Source organism: Triturus cristatus, chromosome 5_1 (assembly GCF_964204655.1).
Source record: "Triturus cristatus chromosome 5_1, aTriCri1.1, whole genome shotgun sequence".
Lineage (NCBI taxonomy): Eukaryota > Metazoa > Chordata > Amphibia > Caudata > Salamandridae > Triturus > Triturus cristatus.
The window spans coordinates 784,960,814-784,979,299 of record NC_140587.1 but is presented as its reverse complement, the minus strand read 5'-3'; the positions used below and the strand labels follow the sequence as shown (position 1 = coordinate 784,979,299).

At 47.0% G+C, this 18,486-nt stretch overlaps 1 protein-coding gene across 1 annotated transcript in view; it reads left to right on the top strand.

Moving 5' to 3' along the window:
- Positions 1-18,486, top strand: part of COLEC12 (collectin subfamily member 12) — a 517,500-nt gene that overhangs the window by 487,079 nt on the left and 11,935 nt on the right. Inside the window, exon 9 of the mRNA XM_085605803.1 lies at positions 1,176-1,321. Coding sequence (XP_085461929.1) covers positions 1,176-1,321 — 146 coding nt within the window. The remainder of the gene's footprint in view (positions 1-1,175; positions 1,322-18,486) is intronic.

Below are 18,486 nucleotides of genomic sequence, written 5' to 3'. Positions count from 1 at the left end.
CTAATTCTGATATATTCTGAAACATCAGCACAGTTCACTTTTTGTGTGCTAGGAAAAACAGTTCTACACCCTCTCCTCTTACATGGATACTCAGCAGGATTGTCCCATAAATTATCTCACTTTGAAGTTTGAGAAAGAAAAGTGAACACCAAGATCCCTCAGAAGAGAGAGCTTGAAATTTGACCTCTGTTTTCGAATAGACAGCAAATGTGATAAGAACAAGATTTAAAGGCTGTTTACAGAAAGTGAGTTAGTGGAAGAATACAGTAAACAAGAGTTGGGCAACGGAAGGGGCGAACTCAAGCTGGGCAGCCTACAGCAAATAAAGACAGCAAATTGAAAGCTAGAAAATGTGAGTTACAAACCCCAAAGCCAATGGTATGCAAGAGGCAGAATGCATTCCAAGGTCAGCTTTCTGAATGTCCCCAAGATGCACTGTCTGGTCTGCTTCAAACTAATAAAGCCACCAAATAGAATGCACGAAAGTGTGAGTTACAAACCACAAAGCCAATGGTAAGCAATGGAAGGATTGCAATCCCAGGGAAGCTTTTCGAATGTCCCCAAGAGGTCTTTAGCTAACCAGACAGCTGCGCTGGATGGTAGGCCTTGGCCTAAAAAGTAGGAGATGTTGCGACTTGCATAGTTGGTTAAGTTGCATTCCATCTTCTCAGTTTGACATTATTTTGTACCTTAAGATAAACTTTGCAAGAGCCCTTTTGATCCAGCCTTTCCAGCCGTCTACTGTAAACCAAATCCCATAATGCAAAGCATCCCCTGGATGGTGGCCAGTTGCTTAACAATATGGCTCATCTTCAGTCAGAGACCACAAGCTTCTGTCGACTCGTGAACACTGGGCTCCTATTTCCTAGGAAGAGGCTAAAATCAGATATACCAAATAAAAACAGAGCTAAAACACAATTGATGGATACTAATTTGCTCGAATTAGTGCTCTTAATAACGGTCAGATTTCTGGCGCGATGGCCTATATTCCCAACAGCACATCTGTTGTTAGTAACAGAGAAGAATTGCATATTGGAAAAATAGCTCTGTTCCGTTTTTTGTTTTTGTTTCTGGTGACGTGCTTGTTTTTCACATGTTTCTCCTGTTGTCGTTTATGGAAAGCACCGGTGTTGTGTGCCAGGTTTTCAAATAAAGGCTTAATTTTGTTTCCGAAGGAACTGGAAGACTGGACAGCCGGACAACTGGGGCGACGGACACACCCCAGGGGAGGACTGCGGAGGACTCCTCCCTGGGGGTACATGGAACGATTTCGTCTGCGATGACGTCTATAGATTCATTTGTGAAAAGCCCAGGGACCAAGGTAAGAAAGGAACATGTTTCGACACCTCCATTTGACGATGTAGAATACTTATCACAGGCAGGATGTTTTATAGGTCTCGTTACATACGGATCTAGCTGCCTGGCAGGACTTCACGTCACCACTGCACACATCAGACACCACAAAGCAACACACACCCCATAATACAATCAAGCATCTGAAAGAACACTTGGAAAATTGCTCTTCCGCCATTGGTTTGTTTGGTTGCGGTCCGCCGGTCCTTTCATGCAATGGCTGGATGGGCTGCCCATCACATTTTGTATCAGCCCAGCCCAGATCATATCGCGGATGATCACATGAAAAAGTAGTCCTTAGCACACATACTGAGTGGCATTACTTATGGCACTAGACTCATGACTGCTGCATGTTGGTGCACATGTCCCACCAGCAGCCATCCCCGCATGAAGAATGCAGCCAGAATTGCGTTCAGCACAAGCACAGCACATGGGGTACTCTTCTGCACTGTACGCCATCTTGGCTGTACAGTGTCACATTGAGATCATGTGAGTGCTCACCTCACACCGTCTATTTATCTCGGCCTTCTGCAGCTTAAGGCCAGGGGGCAGGAGGACTATGTAGCGCCCACCCCTCACACACCCCTAATAGCCCCCCTTTCTCATTCAGCCCTGACAGAGGACCAGCGAGCCTTACCTGTGGAGAAAGGGTCTGCGTCGCCATGCGTTGGAACTGAACAGCTGTACCTTTTCAGATGTAGAACCAGCACTTATTCATCCAGGGCGAGGGGGCAATGCCTGGGCACCGGAAGAAGCCTTTCACAGACCCGACCCCGGGACTTGTAGGGATCTCTCTCTCCGCCCTTCATCTTGTAGGCCAATCACTCTGGACCAGAGAGGATCCCGTGGAAATGGCGTCATATCAGCACACCCATCACAGAATGGGAGTCTCATAGCACTCTCCCAACTCACACACTGGCTGTCACACTCAACCATAGCACTTTTCACCTCACAGACCAGCAGCTCGTACTATTGACAGCACTCTTACACCCGTCGCAGAGGAGCAGTCTCATAAAACTGAAAGCACTCTCACACTAGTTGTCACACTCTTCCATAAGCACTCTTTCACCCCCTGACCAAGAAGCAGTCTTGTACTACAGACATCACTCTCATAGCCTCATAGAGTAGCTGTCTCACACTACCTAAGCACTCACACCCATCAGAGACATCACTCTCATAGCCTCATAGAGTAGTAGTCTTACACTACCTAAGCACTCACACCCATCACAGACATCACTCTCATAACCTCATAGAGGAGTAGTCTCACACTACCTACGCACTCACACCCATCACAGACATCACTCTCATAGCCTCATAGAGTAGCTGTCTCACACTTCCTAAGCACTCACACCCATCACAGACAGCACGCTCCTACCCATCACAGACTAACACTAACACACTGCCAGTACCACCTTACAGAGTAGCAAGCAGCCACACACTACTCACAGTGCTCTCAAAACCCTTTCAGACTGCCAGCAAACCCAAAGGTTCAGCTTATAAATGTAAGTGCCTGTTGTGTGTGTAGCTTTGGGTATATCAGTGCAAATGAGTTAACACATAGAGGCATGCGTGAATGCATGGGCACACGGATGAGTGATTTTATTGATGGAAGCTTCCAGACACTAAAAGTTATAAGCCAGACCTGTGTTTTTGCCAATTATTGTTTTTAATTAATACCAAGTAGAATTCCCCTTGTGTTTTCTCACAGAACACATATTGGTTAACTTTAACAGGACAACAACTTGCAGATTGCACTAGCAGGTCAACTGGAAGGCCAGGACTGGAAAAGGAGTGTACAGTGTATCTGGGACATGGATTCATATGACCACCCTATACATGTTAAATACCCTTTCTGCAAAAAAAACAAAACAAATGTCGTTTGGTTGTAGATACTGGGGATTGAATCGTGCACTCTACTCCACCCATCATGTCCCCTTTTCAACTGAGTGATGCTGGGGATTTGTGATTCTGGGCCCTCGATAATGACAATTTTTTAACTCTTCAAAGCATTTAGAGTTCAAATGGGGGCATTCCAATATACACCCCCCTCAGCTGTACATAGATTGAAAAAGGGATGCTCTGGGTGCGAAAGAGAGGCATCAGCTCTGCTCCCTCTAGACATGTACTGATCCGTTCATCATTTTCTGGCATCCTGTGATTGAGGGGGCAGCAGTAGAAGCCCATGCTACCTCTAGTAACATGTTAAGGCAATGAAGCCTGCAGTTTATGTCTGGTGCAAGGATTATCTTGGAACGCTTAAGACACTGCCCCAGCTACAGCAAGCATTTGTTTCTTATCCAAGACATCTCTAGTAACGACCTATAGTACTGCACCTTGCATCACATTTCTGCAATCTTGTGCATTAAAGAAAAAAGACCTATTGGATCTGCCAATGCTTGTATTTTTTAGCAAGTGTCTAAAATAAACACAAAAAGGCCATTCCGACCTCTACTAGCAGTGTGTCTTTTTTTCTGAGTATGCATATGCTGACACCCTGAAAATCCACATACTTAAACTCACGGTGAATGGAGCGCGGGGCACCAGGGCAGCTTTTTGTGGGATTACTGAGTGGGTCCCGAGCACAGGCTGCAGACACTATAACCCTTTCATGCCCCTCCATATTTCATCTCTGGGGCACCTGGAGACTGGTGTGACTCTGAGGGGAATCATTTGGAGGACTTGGTTTATGTTTGCTGATTCCCTTGACCCTACTCCTGTGCCCCACAATTTTCTCCCCACAAGTGCCCTGCCATCCCTTCCTGGATAAGTTACTGGGAATTTGTATAGCAAACACAAGGAGCTTGCCATTGAATGCTTGGCGGTTTGGTGCTGGGGTGTCCTGGTAGCCGTCCGAGGCTTGCCTCAAAGTGGTTCCCTGGGACAGCCTCCCCTGTAGTAAGCCATGCTGGACTTGCGATGCCTTTCTAGGGGCCCTCCCAATCTACTAGGCCCTCCTCAGACTAGACTCTGTAGGATTCACCTTGGCGGCCAGGCTGCTTGTGCTGCATAAGTGACTGGACACCATGCTGCATCTCCAAATGGGCCTGTGCACAGCTGAGTCGCTCTATCCTCGTGCTCCTGTTGGGGCTGACCAGCCAACCATCCTTATTGTGGTGGGCAAGCCTTGTTCTACTACAGCGTCCCAGAAACCTGGATCCAGCGAATGCACTGCTGCCCCTTCTGCCTATAGTAATGGACAGATTGGGAAAGTTGGACTCTAAATTAGCCAACATTGGACACTCCCGGACGTTGTCGGAGCACAAGATCGATGCTGTGGATCTAGGGTTGCTTTGGGATGATCACAGAAAGCTCTCAGACAAAAGTGCCCATTACGGAGATTCTGCTGCAGTCAGCAGAGGTGCGGTGACAGGTTATGGACATACTGGATCGGTTGTGTTACCTTGAGGGGTGGATTGAGGAATTGGATGGCAGGTCCCGCAGGAATAATATACGCATCGTAGACCTGGCAGAGAGTGTGGAGGGTCCAGGCGCTGTGACTTACCTGGAGACTTATCTGTTAGACGGCGACCTCAGAGGAGCCCGGAAAGGGGGTCCTGACTACCCTGAGACCCACCCTCAAAGTATCGTAGCCGGGCACTGGCGGGAGACTCCTCAGGAGGAGAAATCTCGTATCGAGGATCGTACTTCTGGCACCACACGACGCAGAAACACTACACCGTGCGTTCTTAGGAACCAATCTTTATCAAACAGGTTAGCACTGCAAATATGTACAAGGAGAGCACGGGCTCAATGAGTCTCGGAAAGGATAGGGGGTAGCGGGACAGTCTCTGGCAAAAGGTTCAAGGCAAGGACGTACCCGGCGCACAGCTCACAATCCTCGAGCTGGGGGGTAGGCTGGTTGTCGTGTGGTCCGGCGGGACCGGTGGAGTCTGTGGAAGCCGCGAGTCACTCAGCGGGCTCAGGTACAAGTTCAGAGGTCTTACGATCTTCAGGGAGCCGCGAGTCACTCAGCAGGGCTCAGGTACAAGTTCGGAGGTCTTACGATCTTCGGGGAGCCGCGAGTCACTCAGCAGGGCTCAGGTACAGTTCGGAGGTCTTACGATCTTCAGGGAGCCGCGAGTCACTCAGCAGGGCTCAGGTACAGTTCGGAGGTCTTACGATCTTCAGGGAGCCGCGAGTCACTCAGCAGGGCTCAGGTGGTCTAAGTTCCAGGAGCCGCGACCGCGTCAGCAGGCTCTCGTTGTTCCAGCGTCGAATCTGCCGGACAGCCCCAGAGCACCCCTTGTTATAGGTCGACCCCTCTTTGATGTCCGGAGTCTGTGCAGGCAGGGGTCTTGTCACCTGGGGGTCGCTTGTCGGGGTTTCCTGCCATTGTCTTGTGATCTTTTCAGGGCCGGGTCGGGGAGGAGTCCCAGACACCCAGCAGGCGTGGAGCCAGCCCTCAGGGAGGCCGGAGGGCCGATCGAAACCCATCGTCCCAGGGGAGTTCAGAGGTGCGATAGAAACTGCTCCTCCCTCTCTCATCCCCTGGAAGCGTGATGTCCTCCAGCCGGAGTGGCGCCTCTAGGCCCAGGTCGCGCTGGGGCCGGGCGGCCATCTTGGTGCACGAAGTGGGCACGCGGACCCGGGGTGGCCGAAGGGAGAGAGGCCATGGACGAGGATGTCCGGGTCGGGTGCGTGTGTTCTGGTGGAAAGGATCGGTTAGGCCGGGGGGATTGGGGCTGCCGGCACCAGGTTAGGTGGTGTGGGGACCAGTAGAGCCATGTTACGAGGCCGGGTCCAACATTATCTAAAAGATTTATGCCACCGAACAAGTTGTCCCCCTTCTTTTCCATAGAAAGAGCATACAGAATCTTGCATTTCCCTCTTCTCCTCCCTCCATTTTTTCTCCCCATTGCCCTTCCACACACCTACACTTTCCTACGCCCTCCTGGGGCCCAACCGCACTCTCCAATCACTTGCATCTCTTGCAAATTGGCTGGAGCAGCTGCTGTGGATGCCCTGCCACTGGCCTGTCAGGCCTCGGCTGCAATTTCCCTTTCAAAGTACCCGCCCTTGCAGAACTACTTCCACTATACCAATGCACTTCTTTAGGCTCTTCCTCCCTGTCAGTAAGGTAGACAGGCTTACAACAGTCCCTAATTTCCCATCTTGGCTAGCTACTACCCCATAGAGTGTTGTCTATTTATCAGTCTGGGTTTTGACAGAGGTCCGTTTGCCCCCTACCCTTCATACTTTTACCTATTTTCATATCTTCCACTTCCTTGCAGGCTGTTGTTGGCACTTCCCTTTATTACTGATTGCGTTGGGCATTCCTTACTCTCTATAGCGTGTTTCCTTTCCCCCCAATGCTACAACATAACCTCACATCCCTCACACTGCGCAAATGCCATTTATTATAATTTCTTCACATGAAATGTCAGAGGCATGTAAATAGCCTACAAGCACAAAGCAGTGTTCTATTATCTGAGGTGCAGAGGGACACACATTGCACTCTTACACGAGTCCCATATTGCTGAGCCTGTGATCTGTTCGCTCCAAAGGCATTGGCGCGGACACGTTTTTTCCACTAATTACTCAGCGTTTTCCTGAGGCGCAGATATGTTCTGGGCGAAGTCACCCTGGATGGCCAACCATAGTGATTGGTAGTATATATGTTCCCAATTCTGATCAGACCTCCTTCTTTAATCATTTTTCTGAGGCCATGACTCATTGGACTTGTGTGCCCTGGATAATTGGGGACAACTTTAACTGTGTGTTGGACACAGTACAGGACCGATCATTCCCCCCTTTCTCAAGCGCCGACCATGCAGCACACTAAACGCCTCGCACACTGGCTCCAGAGTTGGTCCTTAAAGGCCAATTGGCTTCGACTCCACTCGGGGGTATGCCTATCTACCTTTTATTCCTCGCTGCATAATTATATGTGAGACTGGATAGGATAGTATGCTTATGCTCCCCTAGTTCTTTGTTTACACAGGTCGACAATTGTTTGGGCTGGACTGTGTCAAATCACAGCCCGCTGCTTGTAGGTATCAGCTGGGGAGCTCCTCGCTCTCCTGTGACTACCTGGAAACTTCAGCCCTCCCTATCAGAAGATCAGGCATTCCACACTGCCTTTGGCAACCAGATCTTGGCTTAATGACTCTACAGCTACAACTCAAGCTAATAAATTGGACACCTTCAAGGTAAAATTTAGGGGCATCTTGATCAGTGCCATTGTTGGAGCTTGTAGGGTGCTTAAGAGGGAGTTGATAAATAGCTAAGATTCCCTGCTTCACCTGGAGGCTCAGGTACTCTGAAATGATGCCAGTTGGCAAACTGGGCAGGCCGACCACGCCACTTTGATAGATCGGGTCACCTGTGTCAACTATGCCATGCATGCTGCAAAAACCCATGCTAATGCGGATTAACCTAGCGCTCACCTCACAAGGCTTATCAGGCAGGATGGGTGTCTCCTTTCCAGACGGGCCCGAACCCAACTGCCTCCAAAGCAGCTATTACAGCTATCCTTCAGGATCCCCCTCTGTCCCACATCACACCGGATCAACGCTGGGAACTTGATCTCCCTATATCGATTGAGGAAATTAAGGATGCAATTCGATCATTGGCTCCTAACAAAACCCTGGGGCTAGTCGGTCTCCTGATCGAAATCTATCAGACTTGCCCCGAACTTCTCTTGCCCTGCCTGGAGCATTTATGTAGTGTGGCTGTGACAGAGGCTACCTTCCATCTTCCCTTTGAGAGGCTATGCTTATTTCAAATCCGGTTTGGATACATCAGCTCTCTCCTCGTACTGACCATTGATGGTACTCAATACTGAATACAAAGTTCTTAGAAAGATTCTAGAAGAGCGTTTGCTCTCTCTGATTCTGTGACTTGTGCACCCAACCAAAATGGTTTTGTGCTGGCCATGAATACATCCTTATATATCCACAGGCTATTCAAGATACTGAAGGCAGCCCCAGGACCTTCACCCCAGGCCGCCTGTATTGTTCTGGACTTAAGGAAGGCCTTCAGTTCTCTGAATTGGACGTAACTTTTCCACTTACTGGATCACTATTGGCTGGATGGTTGCATGGTCAACAAGATTCAGATCTTGTGTGATGTACCAATGGTACGAGTGTGGACAAGCAGATTAATCTGGGCCGCCCTACAAATATATAAGGGCATGGACAGGGATGCCGACTGTCCCCTCTTGTATTCGCACTGACAATGGAGCTAGTGGCTCTTCGCCTTTGTGGGGTGAGACAAGATGGGAGATACCGCTTGTGGACTGGATTCATGTGGTCTCTATTTACGCAAATGACATAATGCTATATACTCGGGTTATCAGGGTGGAGCATGCCAACATTCCTACCTCTCTTGCTGCCTTCGCCAAGATCACCGGTCCTTGCATTAACTCGAAAACGTTCTATCTATCCCCCTACATCAGAATATAGAGGAATGTGCTTTGAACGTGGAATCTTTGACATGGAAGCCAATGATGTTTTGATACTTGGGGATCCAGGTATACCATGAAGAGGAGGCCCTCCTGAATGGCAGCCTTGGTAGGGCAGTAGAAGGAATTTGTAGTCAGAACTTTTAAGCATACCCTTCCACATTCGGTAGCAGGTAGAATAGTCTTTTCTAAAATTATTATCCTCCGACACCTGCTTTGCTATTTCGCTAATCTTCCCCATGTGCTACTGGCATCCTTCTTCCATTCACTGAATGTAGTGCTAAGTTATCTTATCTGGCTTGAAGACCGCCGTGGAGTCTAAACTGCATCTACTCACAGTAAGGGGTGGTCTCCATGCCCCCAGATTAAGAGCACTCCTATTTGGCATCTCAGCCAAAGTGTATGAGCCGATGGTTTGCGGAATACCACTTGGATGATACTGACTCACCCTCCTTCCTTGGCGGCTGGGGCACTTGCTGCACTTGTTTGACCCCACACAGACTAGGGTGCCTGCCACTTCTCGCCTCCTATGTGCGTGATGCTGTCGGGGGTATATGCGTCACTGCCTCTGCTTTCCCTTACACTTCTGCAATCCCCCTGCTGGGCTTTCTGTGCACCTGGGATCACTGTCAGCCTTGGCACTAAAGGGGTGGTGGGCTGAAGACATTGTGTGACTTTTTTCAAAGATGGTGCCTTAATGCCTTTCAGCAAACTAGTCAACCAGTGTATTATTCCTTGAGGGCAATTCTTGTCATTTCGCGCCCTGGTCCATGCGCTGTGTGCCACTTGGAACATCACATCTGCAGAACCTGTATCTCGTGTGTGGGAGCAAAACCATAATCCGAAATAGGGACACCTCAAAACTTATCTTATTCCTTTCTCCCACAGTTTATTGGATCGTAGATAGTGTTAAACCTCAATTTCATGAGGCAATGTATCCCCGTTTTAAGGTGCCTCCCCTTACCTAAAATTCAGCAGAGTAATAACTGTTCAATAAGTAGTGGGTCCACTCAGTAACTGAGTTCCAGACCAATGGAAAGTTAAAGAGTTTTTATTACACACCTTCCAAATAAGCAGTACAGAGTTAATGCCATGAAGGTTACCAATGAGATTAATAAATGAAGTAGTAATTTGTAAAGCACAACAATCACCCCCAAAGTGGCATCTTTAGGCTGAATCCACAATTTCCAGTACCATTTAACATTCACCACGAAAAAGATCACACTATGGCTGAGGAAAGAGCCAGGTCTTAAGGAGCTTTCTAAATTTTGTGTCATTTTCAACTTATCTAAAAAAAAAAAGAGGGAGCTCAAGCACAGAGAAAGATCTGCCTCCTCTAATCTTCAACCGGAAATTGGGAATTGAAGCATGGCATTAGCATATCTCTGGAAGGGATGTATTATGTGAACCATTCTGAAAGCAATGTAGGACTAGTCGTGTGTATTGCTCTAAATACTATGTTTAGTGATTTAAACAAAATCCGCTTTTCCACGAAAGCCAATAATATTTCCTTAACCACTTAGAAATAGGAGTCCATCAAGGAAGTTTAATTACAAGCTGAACTGCAGCATTTTGCACAACCTGAAGTTTCTTGATCAGCTGTTTAGATACACCAAGTTAAAAACTATTGTTATGGTTGAATCTAGGGGTGGGCGGTAAACTCTGCTCTGCCGGCAGAGTCCACAGAGTTTTGCCACTCTGCACTCTGCTTGGAGCGTGGAGTTCAGCAAACACTCTGCTACTGTTGCTTGGTAGGGTTTACCGGTGCCCACCCTGCTCATTTGCAAACTAACATTCCCAGCCCTGCTGGCTTCGGCTCTTCCCTGCCTAGGCTGCTGGGATTTGCAGTTCAAAACCACGCCCCCTCATCTTCGTCCTACAGTAGAGAAAAATCTCACACACCCAGAATTATGTTTATCCACGCACATCCTGAGAGAACAAGGACTTTGCGAGGCTGGAGGCAGGGGCATGCAGTCTTCTAGAAGATCATCAGACCAGGTCTGTTCAGGTGCACGCAGAGGCTGTGAGGGGGGAGGCTCTGGCTAGCAGCTGCCACGGCGGGGCATAGTTCTTCAGGGTCTGATGGATGACAGCAAGGTAATCGCCAGCAATGCAGCCTCAGGGTAACACCCCGGCCAATTTTGTCTGGAACGGAAAATCAAGGGCACAATTAATTTCAACACACCGGATATCACACATGCACAAAAAAGGTGGCAGATAAAGAACGAAAAGGTAGGCGGGTCCAGTAACAGTGAATACAGCGTGGAGGGAAGAGGTCATCCATAGAAAGGGCAGGTTCATAGGTATTGCATAAGGTGCATAGAGAGGAGCATGTGAGCAACAGCAACAGACCAAGCTCACGGTCACACATGCCAGCGACAGGACTCTGGCCGAGTTGGGACATGAGGTAGAGATTCCCTCTGTGCTCAGCATTCACCGGTGAGTACCTGACTCCTCCTTCCTGCCCCTATAACACTGTATGTAATTCGAGACTCGAGAAAGGCAGCACAGCTTTCTTTCTGGATGCAGACAGGCCTGAGATGTGACTGACTCGTCCCCAACCCTTACAGCGCTCCAGAGACACCAGCCAATGCAAAGATTGCCCACTTTCCATACAGGCTGCCTCAGATGTACAAGTGACCCAGCACCAGCCCTGCCGGTCTTTGAGCGGCGCCCGCCTCTAGTGAAATGACCCTATTTCTCTAGTGGCCCAATGGCCCACCACTGATAACCAGCCTGCTCTGCCCCTCCTACTACAGCAAGGACCCTCGCACAATACTAAAGTCATGGAAGAGTCACATCCTCCTGTTGTATGTATGGGTTACGTGAGGTGGCACCGAATGTATGTATATCTGTACATGGACTGGTTGGAGTTCCTAGAAGGGGCAGGGGCCACAGGTCATCATATTCTGTAGTTCCTTGCTCTCTACTTTGCCTTGGTGGTATGCGCAGCCTGAAATTGCTTGAACAGGTGGGCCGTCCTAAGACCCAGGTAGAGTCTGTCACTACACCTGAAACTCGAAAGCATGCCTCCTCTTCCCCAAGAAGAGTGTCTCCTTTAGCTCTGACCTGACTTAAGGCAACAGAGCTTTACAGGGACTACGTCACCAACACCAGATGTTGTTCCAGCCAGAAATGCAACAATACATGCCCTGCACTGTTAGACATATGCAAACTAGGGGTGGGCTGAACTCCGCGGAATTGCAAGAGTTTTTTAATGTTATGTGGAGTAGAACTCTGCAAGTTCTGCCCACCCCTAGTTGATTCTTGAAGTGATCAAGAAACGAGCTACTGTTTTCCTAGCCTCTAGTGGAAGGAACTCAAAAATCTTTTTAGTGATTGATGAGATGTCAGGCGGTAGATCTGACATCTCATTGGAGGAGGCACCAGAACTTACAGCTTTGCTACACGACATGGTACAAGAGCTTGGAGAGTGCACGTGACTATATTGCACATTAGTTTACGAATCCCTCTGAAAGGAAGAGGGATGTTGAACAACTCGCAACACAGCTCTAGTGGTGGCTTGTATATTTCCAGTTTCTCTTTTTCACTTTTACCACTTCTTGCAGAGTGACTTGATACTATAGGTATTTACGTATGCCTTTGGACCCACGGATGGCAGAAACATGTTGACCTTATGAACTAGTGTATATCTGTGGAATCCCTAATCCTCTTGCTTTTTAACTATGTCACTGCGACCCCCTAATAAACTTTCAGTAGACCCAGCTAGACATTTTTAAACCACACTTTATCACTCTTTTCTGAACTTTGCCCCTCATTCATCCGTATTTTTACGCTCATCTTCTGAGAAAACACCTCTGCTCCTCCACTTGGGGAGTCGTAGCCCACACTACTGTGTGAGGAGGAAACCCATATGATGAAGCATGTCACTTAACGGTGAGTGAGGGTTCTTGTCCTGAGGGAATTCTCCCACCCCTCTCTTTCTACATAGTACTCGATCTTCATTTTTTTCCTCTTCTCTCTTCTCCTGACACATAGCCAGCCCGTACTTCTATGTGAATAGTACACTAAACACCTCAGACATAAACTTCCAGCCACATTTAAAAAATGTAAGTTTTCCCAATATTTTCTAAATGGTCGAAGCATAGAGTATCGCCCTGAATGAGATTGCCTATGAAAATACCTTGCAATGGGATATAACATACCATCTGGGAGAATGATTTTTGTTTTGAGATGTAACATACAAAACCTCCTAGTTTTTCACATCCTCTTTTTTAATCTTCTGTAGCTTCCTCTTGAAAGTCGGAAGGGGAATGGGAGCACACCTCTTGAAAGTCTCTAAACTTGCTCAGAGAAGTTTGAATTGAACTCAATAAGAAACAATTCACATTTTCTGCGTTTTGTATAGTATTTATTCTTGAGTCATCATTCTCAGTTTACTGAACTACTGTGTCATCCTCAAATGCACAATATCTGGCTATTTGATCAGCATAATTGTTTCTAAGAGTGACCAGATCTTTTCCAGCCTTATGGGCAGCACACTTGACTACAACAATCGCTTTTGGCTTCTGTATTGCCTTCAATTAATAAAGGATATAGCGATTGTTCTTTATGGAAGCTCCAGAAGATATCATACTGTCTCTCTATGATCAATGACACTAAAGCCATACTAGCTGTCTGTTACGTGTTAGAAAAGTTTAATGTGATAATCTATACAAACGCTTGTCAATGCAACCAACTCTGCACTTGTTCTGAAGTTACATTCAGAAAGATTGAATGCTTCAAGAATTTCAGATATTGAGCTTCCTACATAGGCAGCCTTCAATACTCCATAGTGGGCTTTCAAACAGGAATCATCAACAAATAAAGTCAGTTTAGTCATTGCCAGAGGAGTATCTTTAATATCTGGTCTTGGTTTGTGTGAGGAAATGGGATGTATTATATGGTGTGATTGTGCGGCTTCACAGTGTAATACACTTATCAATCCCTTTAGTTTATCAATACTTTAGCTCAACCCTGACTAGCTGTGGCTCTGGGCAGCCAGGTTTATTCAAAGGAACAAGTGTCAAGCATTTAAACAGCACCAAAACAACTGAAGAAGAAATACACAAGACACTTAAGAAATCCAACACCAAATCTATAAATAGATTGTATTTTTGTGTATTTTTAGTCACCACAATGAAAAAGATCCATCGGAGGATTCCGGAAATATAGAATTTACAAGGTATAGTGAAATGCACTTTATCCCTTAACAGCAAACAAGCATTGGCAAGTTCAACTAATTAGACACTTAGAAACTTAGTTCGAGAAAAACTTGGACAAGTGGCAATGCGGTTACTTGGAGTTACTTTAGGCACTCAAATTTGGTAGGGAGCCAGTCAGAGGTACCAGCAAGGTCCACAGAAACCGTTACCTCAAAGGTAGGAGCAATCTTCAGTCAGGTCTGGCACTTTTATCCCTTTGCTGTAGATTCCTATCGAGTGGTCCTGATGTAAGTGATACAGGATACTGAAGATGCTTAAGGATATTGTAGATGCAATGCGGTTGACGGGGGTCTTCATGCGGCTACTCCTTGGTCCACATATTCTGTTAGGCGATCCTGGACATTGGGGTCGATGCCTCTCGAAGTCCTCTTGGTCCTGGCAGTAGTCCAGTCACCACTGGACTACCAGCCATCGCATTTACAGCTACATCCTTTACTGGGTGATAACTTGTCTCTTGGGTGACCAAACTGCACTCTGAAAACTCTCGGGTCCAGCAGACTAAGGTGCAACTTCGAGAGTCAGGTCCTGGTCTCTCATGCTGCACGGCAACAAGAAACAGTGGCTTGAAGATTTTGGCTACCAACTCGCCCCAGCAGGCTTCTTCAGTTGTTGTGGCTCTGTTCTGTGAAGAGGAGGTCAGTCAACTGACCTTTAGAGCCTCTTGCTTCGGCTGGGCTCTGGAGACAAATTCTCCATGAACAGGACACAGCAGGCACAGTTCATTTTCCTTTGCTAGTCACCAGGTTTAGCAGGTGCAGCCCACACCGGTGCAGCCTCTCTTCGCCGGTTTCTCAATGCAGAAGGGCAGTCATTCTTCAGTCCTTTATGCCCAGAAAATTCTCTCAGGGTGGGTGCGATCAATAGCTAATGGGCTACAAGGTTTTCTCCCTCCTGACGACCACCTCCTAAGAAGGGTGGCGTGTGGCTATACCAGGATGCATAATTCTGCCCACTTCCAACATGGCAGAATACCTCTCTTGCTGTCCAGCGCTCCCTAGCCCTCCCTAGATGTGTGGCTACCAAGGGGGCTAGCTATATGCCCCTGTAAAAACAGTTTGTCAACTGGTTTCCCCTCTCCTGCCAGAGTGCCAGCCTGTTTACCTAAACAGTAGGGCAGCCTCTCTCTCAAGTGTTCTCCATTCGCTTTGCAAAGGCGGCTTCACCTTTGAAGATCGCCTTTTAGGCCAACACCCATCTGGCTTCCTGCGTGGAAGAGGTAATACCTCCTCCAGTAGTAGGTCTCTATTGTTTTCTTTCCTGGGAGTTGTTCACACATCTCCCCAGGAGGGCATATGGTTGTCTCGGGGACAGACCTTGTATGCATCACTAAGAAATCCTGGGTAACCGAAGTGGCAACTTCTAAAGTTGCACTTTGCCCAACAGTGAAATTGATTTAATGCACTGATTTGTTTGATACCTTACAGTACCAACGTTAGTAATCCCATTCAGAAGTTAGCAGGGCTGAGATGTCAACCTGTAGCTCTGTACTTGCGAATGCGTTTACTACCCTTTCCACAGTAAAAACAGCAATTTGGGGGTTTTACTGCTGGAAAATGGAAAAACGCATGTTCCACTTTTTATTATACAGCACCCTGCTTTGGGGCTCAGAAGGCCTACCTTAGGGGTGTCATATATATATTAAAAAGGGAGGACTGGGCTTTGCCACTACCTTAAAAGGCAAAGTCAAGTTAACAGATGAAAACTGCCCTTCCAGTCTGCAATGGCAGACTGGAAGTCATGTTTTACCTCATCCCTCTGAGGGTGGTACAACAAGTGCTACAGTCCCTGAGGGGAACTCTAATTTACAGGCCCTGGGTACTGGAAGTTATTTTGTGCCTCATACCTCTTAGGGTGGCACAACAAGTGCTACAGTCCCTGAGGGGACACTCTACTTTACGGGCCCTGGTACCCTGGTACCATATACTAGCCGGGAACTACAAGTACGTTAGGCTGTGCCAATTGGGTATAAGTCAATCAAACATTCACCATTTTAAGGGTCAGAGCACATGCACTGAGTCCTGATTAGCAGCACTCAGGTCATCTCAGAGTCATTTACACCAGTAGTCAAAATGGGGGCAAAAAGTGGGGAGTGAACCTGTAAAAAATCTGCTTCCTCGCAGTATGGTACATCAATCTGTAGGCGCAATGCAAATATGTTCACTGTCGTCATCTTTATCCTCATTTACATCGGGGTCCATCACTTCGCTACCTTTATCTGGAATAGGAAGCAGTGATGCTGGATTAAGTCAATTACATTTCTTAATCATGATGTTCTTCGCTGCAAGCATGGCTTGCATGTATCGGATTAATCACCTCTTTGTCATTTGCTGTGTTCTTGTACAGGTTAATAAAATCTAAACTGAGTGTGGGACATATACAGTTAAAGTATGTCCAATTACTATTCCTTGACTTTGCCATGCAAACAACCAGGAAGATTTACAGCTTCAGGTTCCAACACAGTTGAAAAGTAGGCTACTGGTCTCATAGTCCCAATTTGTCTCTTGGTAAGGATTACTAATACTCACCCACCTCACTCATGGCAATACAAAAAGAAGGTTGAATTATAATCAGGAATCCCAAGGGCGGGCGCATTGCATGAACCCTCTCTCAATGTCCCGAATGCCTTTGAACACTCTTTGTCAAATGGTTCCGGATCTTTTATGTCACTGTGAGTCAACTATATTAAAGGTTTTGTGATCAAGACACAAATTTGGAATCCACTGATGACAGTAGCCAGCAATTCCCAGAAACATACTCTCCTCCCTCTGGGTGGTATGAGGACTAATTTTCTGAATTGTAGAAACACATTCTTTTCAGACCTTTTTCAATATTGCAACCAAGATAAATTACTTCTTTTCTACAATACTGCTTCTTTGTTTGAGAAAACACGTGACCACTTTCAGCTAAATTATTCCGCAAAGTTCATTTGTCTTTGATGCAACTAGTAGGTCATTAATGTACTCCTCCAAGACTGAGTTACAGGGCAACCTCAAATTTTCTAGATCTTTCTTCAATTTAAAAAATATTTTTTAAACAATTTTATTAAAGAGAGGACTTGCAATAGTGACATTTGCAGCATGACACTTCCATAAGATAGTCGTTTCCATCATATAACATTGAAACATATGTATATAGCACATCTGACATACAGTATAAGGTTTATCAGTGAACAAATAGGTTTCATTATTGATTATCATCTTCTGAAACTTGATTTACAGTCGGTGGGGTACAGATACCTCCCCGAAATGTTTCCATTTACCCCACATTCTTTCCCATTTTTTGGGGCATTCTCTGTGAACATACGTAGCTTTTTCCGCCGCATGTCCATGTCTTTACACCAGTCTCCAAGGATTGGAGCGTTACTCGCCCCCCCAATGTCTGGCAGTGTTCCGTTTGGCTATTGTCATACTAAGGGTTGCCCAAGCTAGGGCTGTGTGATTCATGTCTGTTGGTTCCCAAATATTTAGGAGACATCGTTTAGGCTCAGGCGGTACAGGACAGGCACTAACTTGTGTGATAGCGCTCATTACTGTCGTCCAGTACAGCTTAATTGCAGGGCATTCCCAAAGTGTGTGGTTAAGGGTGCCTATGTCACCACAGTGTCGCAGGCAGAATTGGTCATTGGTCTTCCCTATCTTGCATAATGTGACCCTGGTAAAATATGTTCTGTGGAGCACTTTGAGTTGTATTAGACGCAGCTTAGAGGACACAGCCACGACCCTCAGGGACACTAGCGCTTCCTGCCAGACAGTGTCGTCCAATTCGCCCACGTTAGTCTACCATTTTTCCAGTGGCAGTTGCATAGGATCTAACTGATTATTGATGATTATGCGGTATGTGAGTGAGATCGCCTTCTCGTCCATGTGTTCCGTGAGGAGTCTGTCTTCTAATGGGGAGGCCTCTGGAAGGGTCGTATCTGGTGGGATGGCCGCTCCTAGTGTGTGTTTAACCTGTAAGTATCGAAACAGCTCTGTGGGCACCATTTCGTATTGGTCTTGTAAGTGGGCGAAGGTGACGACCCGCCCTGCTTTCCAGAGGTCACCCACTCGTGAGATCCCTATTGCGTCCCACTGTCTAAACCCTTTACACTTGCCCAACTTTCCCAGCTTGCTTGTGTCCCATCGCGGCGTGTGTTGTGTAAATTTGTCGTTCCAGCCTAAGTGTTGTGTTACCGCATGCCATATGTGGACGGTGTGTGCGGTCGGTCCCAGAAGGTCTAAATTTTGCTTTTTATTATAGAGTACTCGATTGGTCCCTCCCACTCCCAGGGCAGTGTCTAGTCGGTACGCAGGGTCAGTTTGGGGCGAATGGAGCCATTGATTAATCACGGCTAATTGGGAGGCCCAGTAGTATGTCTCGACATTTGGGAGTGCAATACTGCTGTCATACCAGCTCTTGACCAGCTTAGCCGTGGCTATCCTAGCGGGTTTCCCGTCCCATATGAGATTATTCACCTCTCAGTCTATTGCTTTAAAATATGACGTGGGAACACAGAAGGGGGTGTTG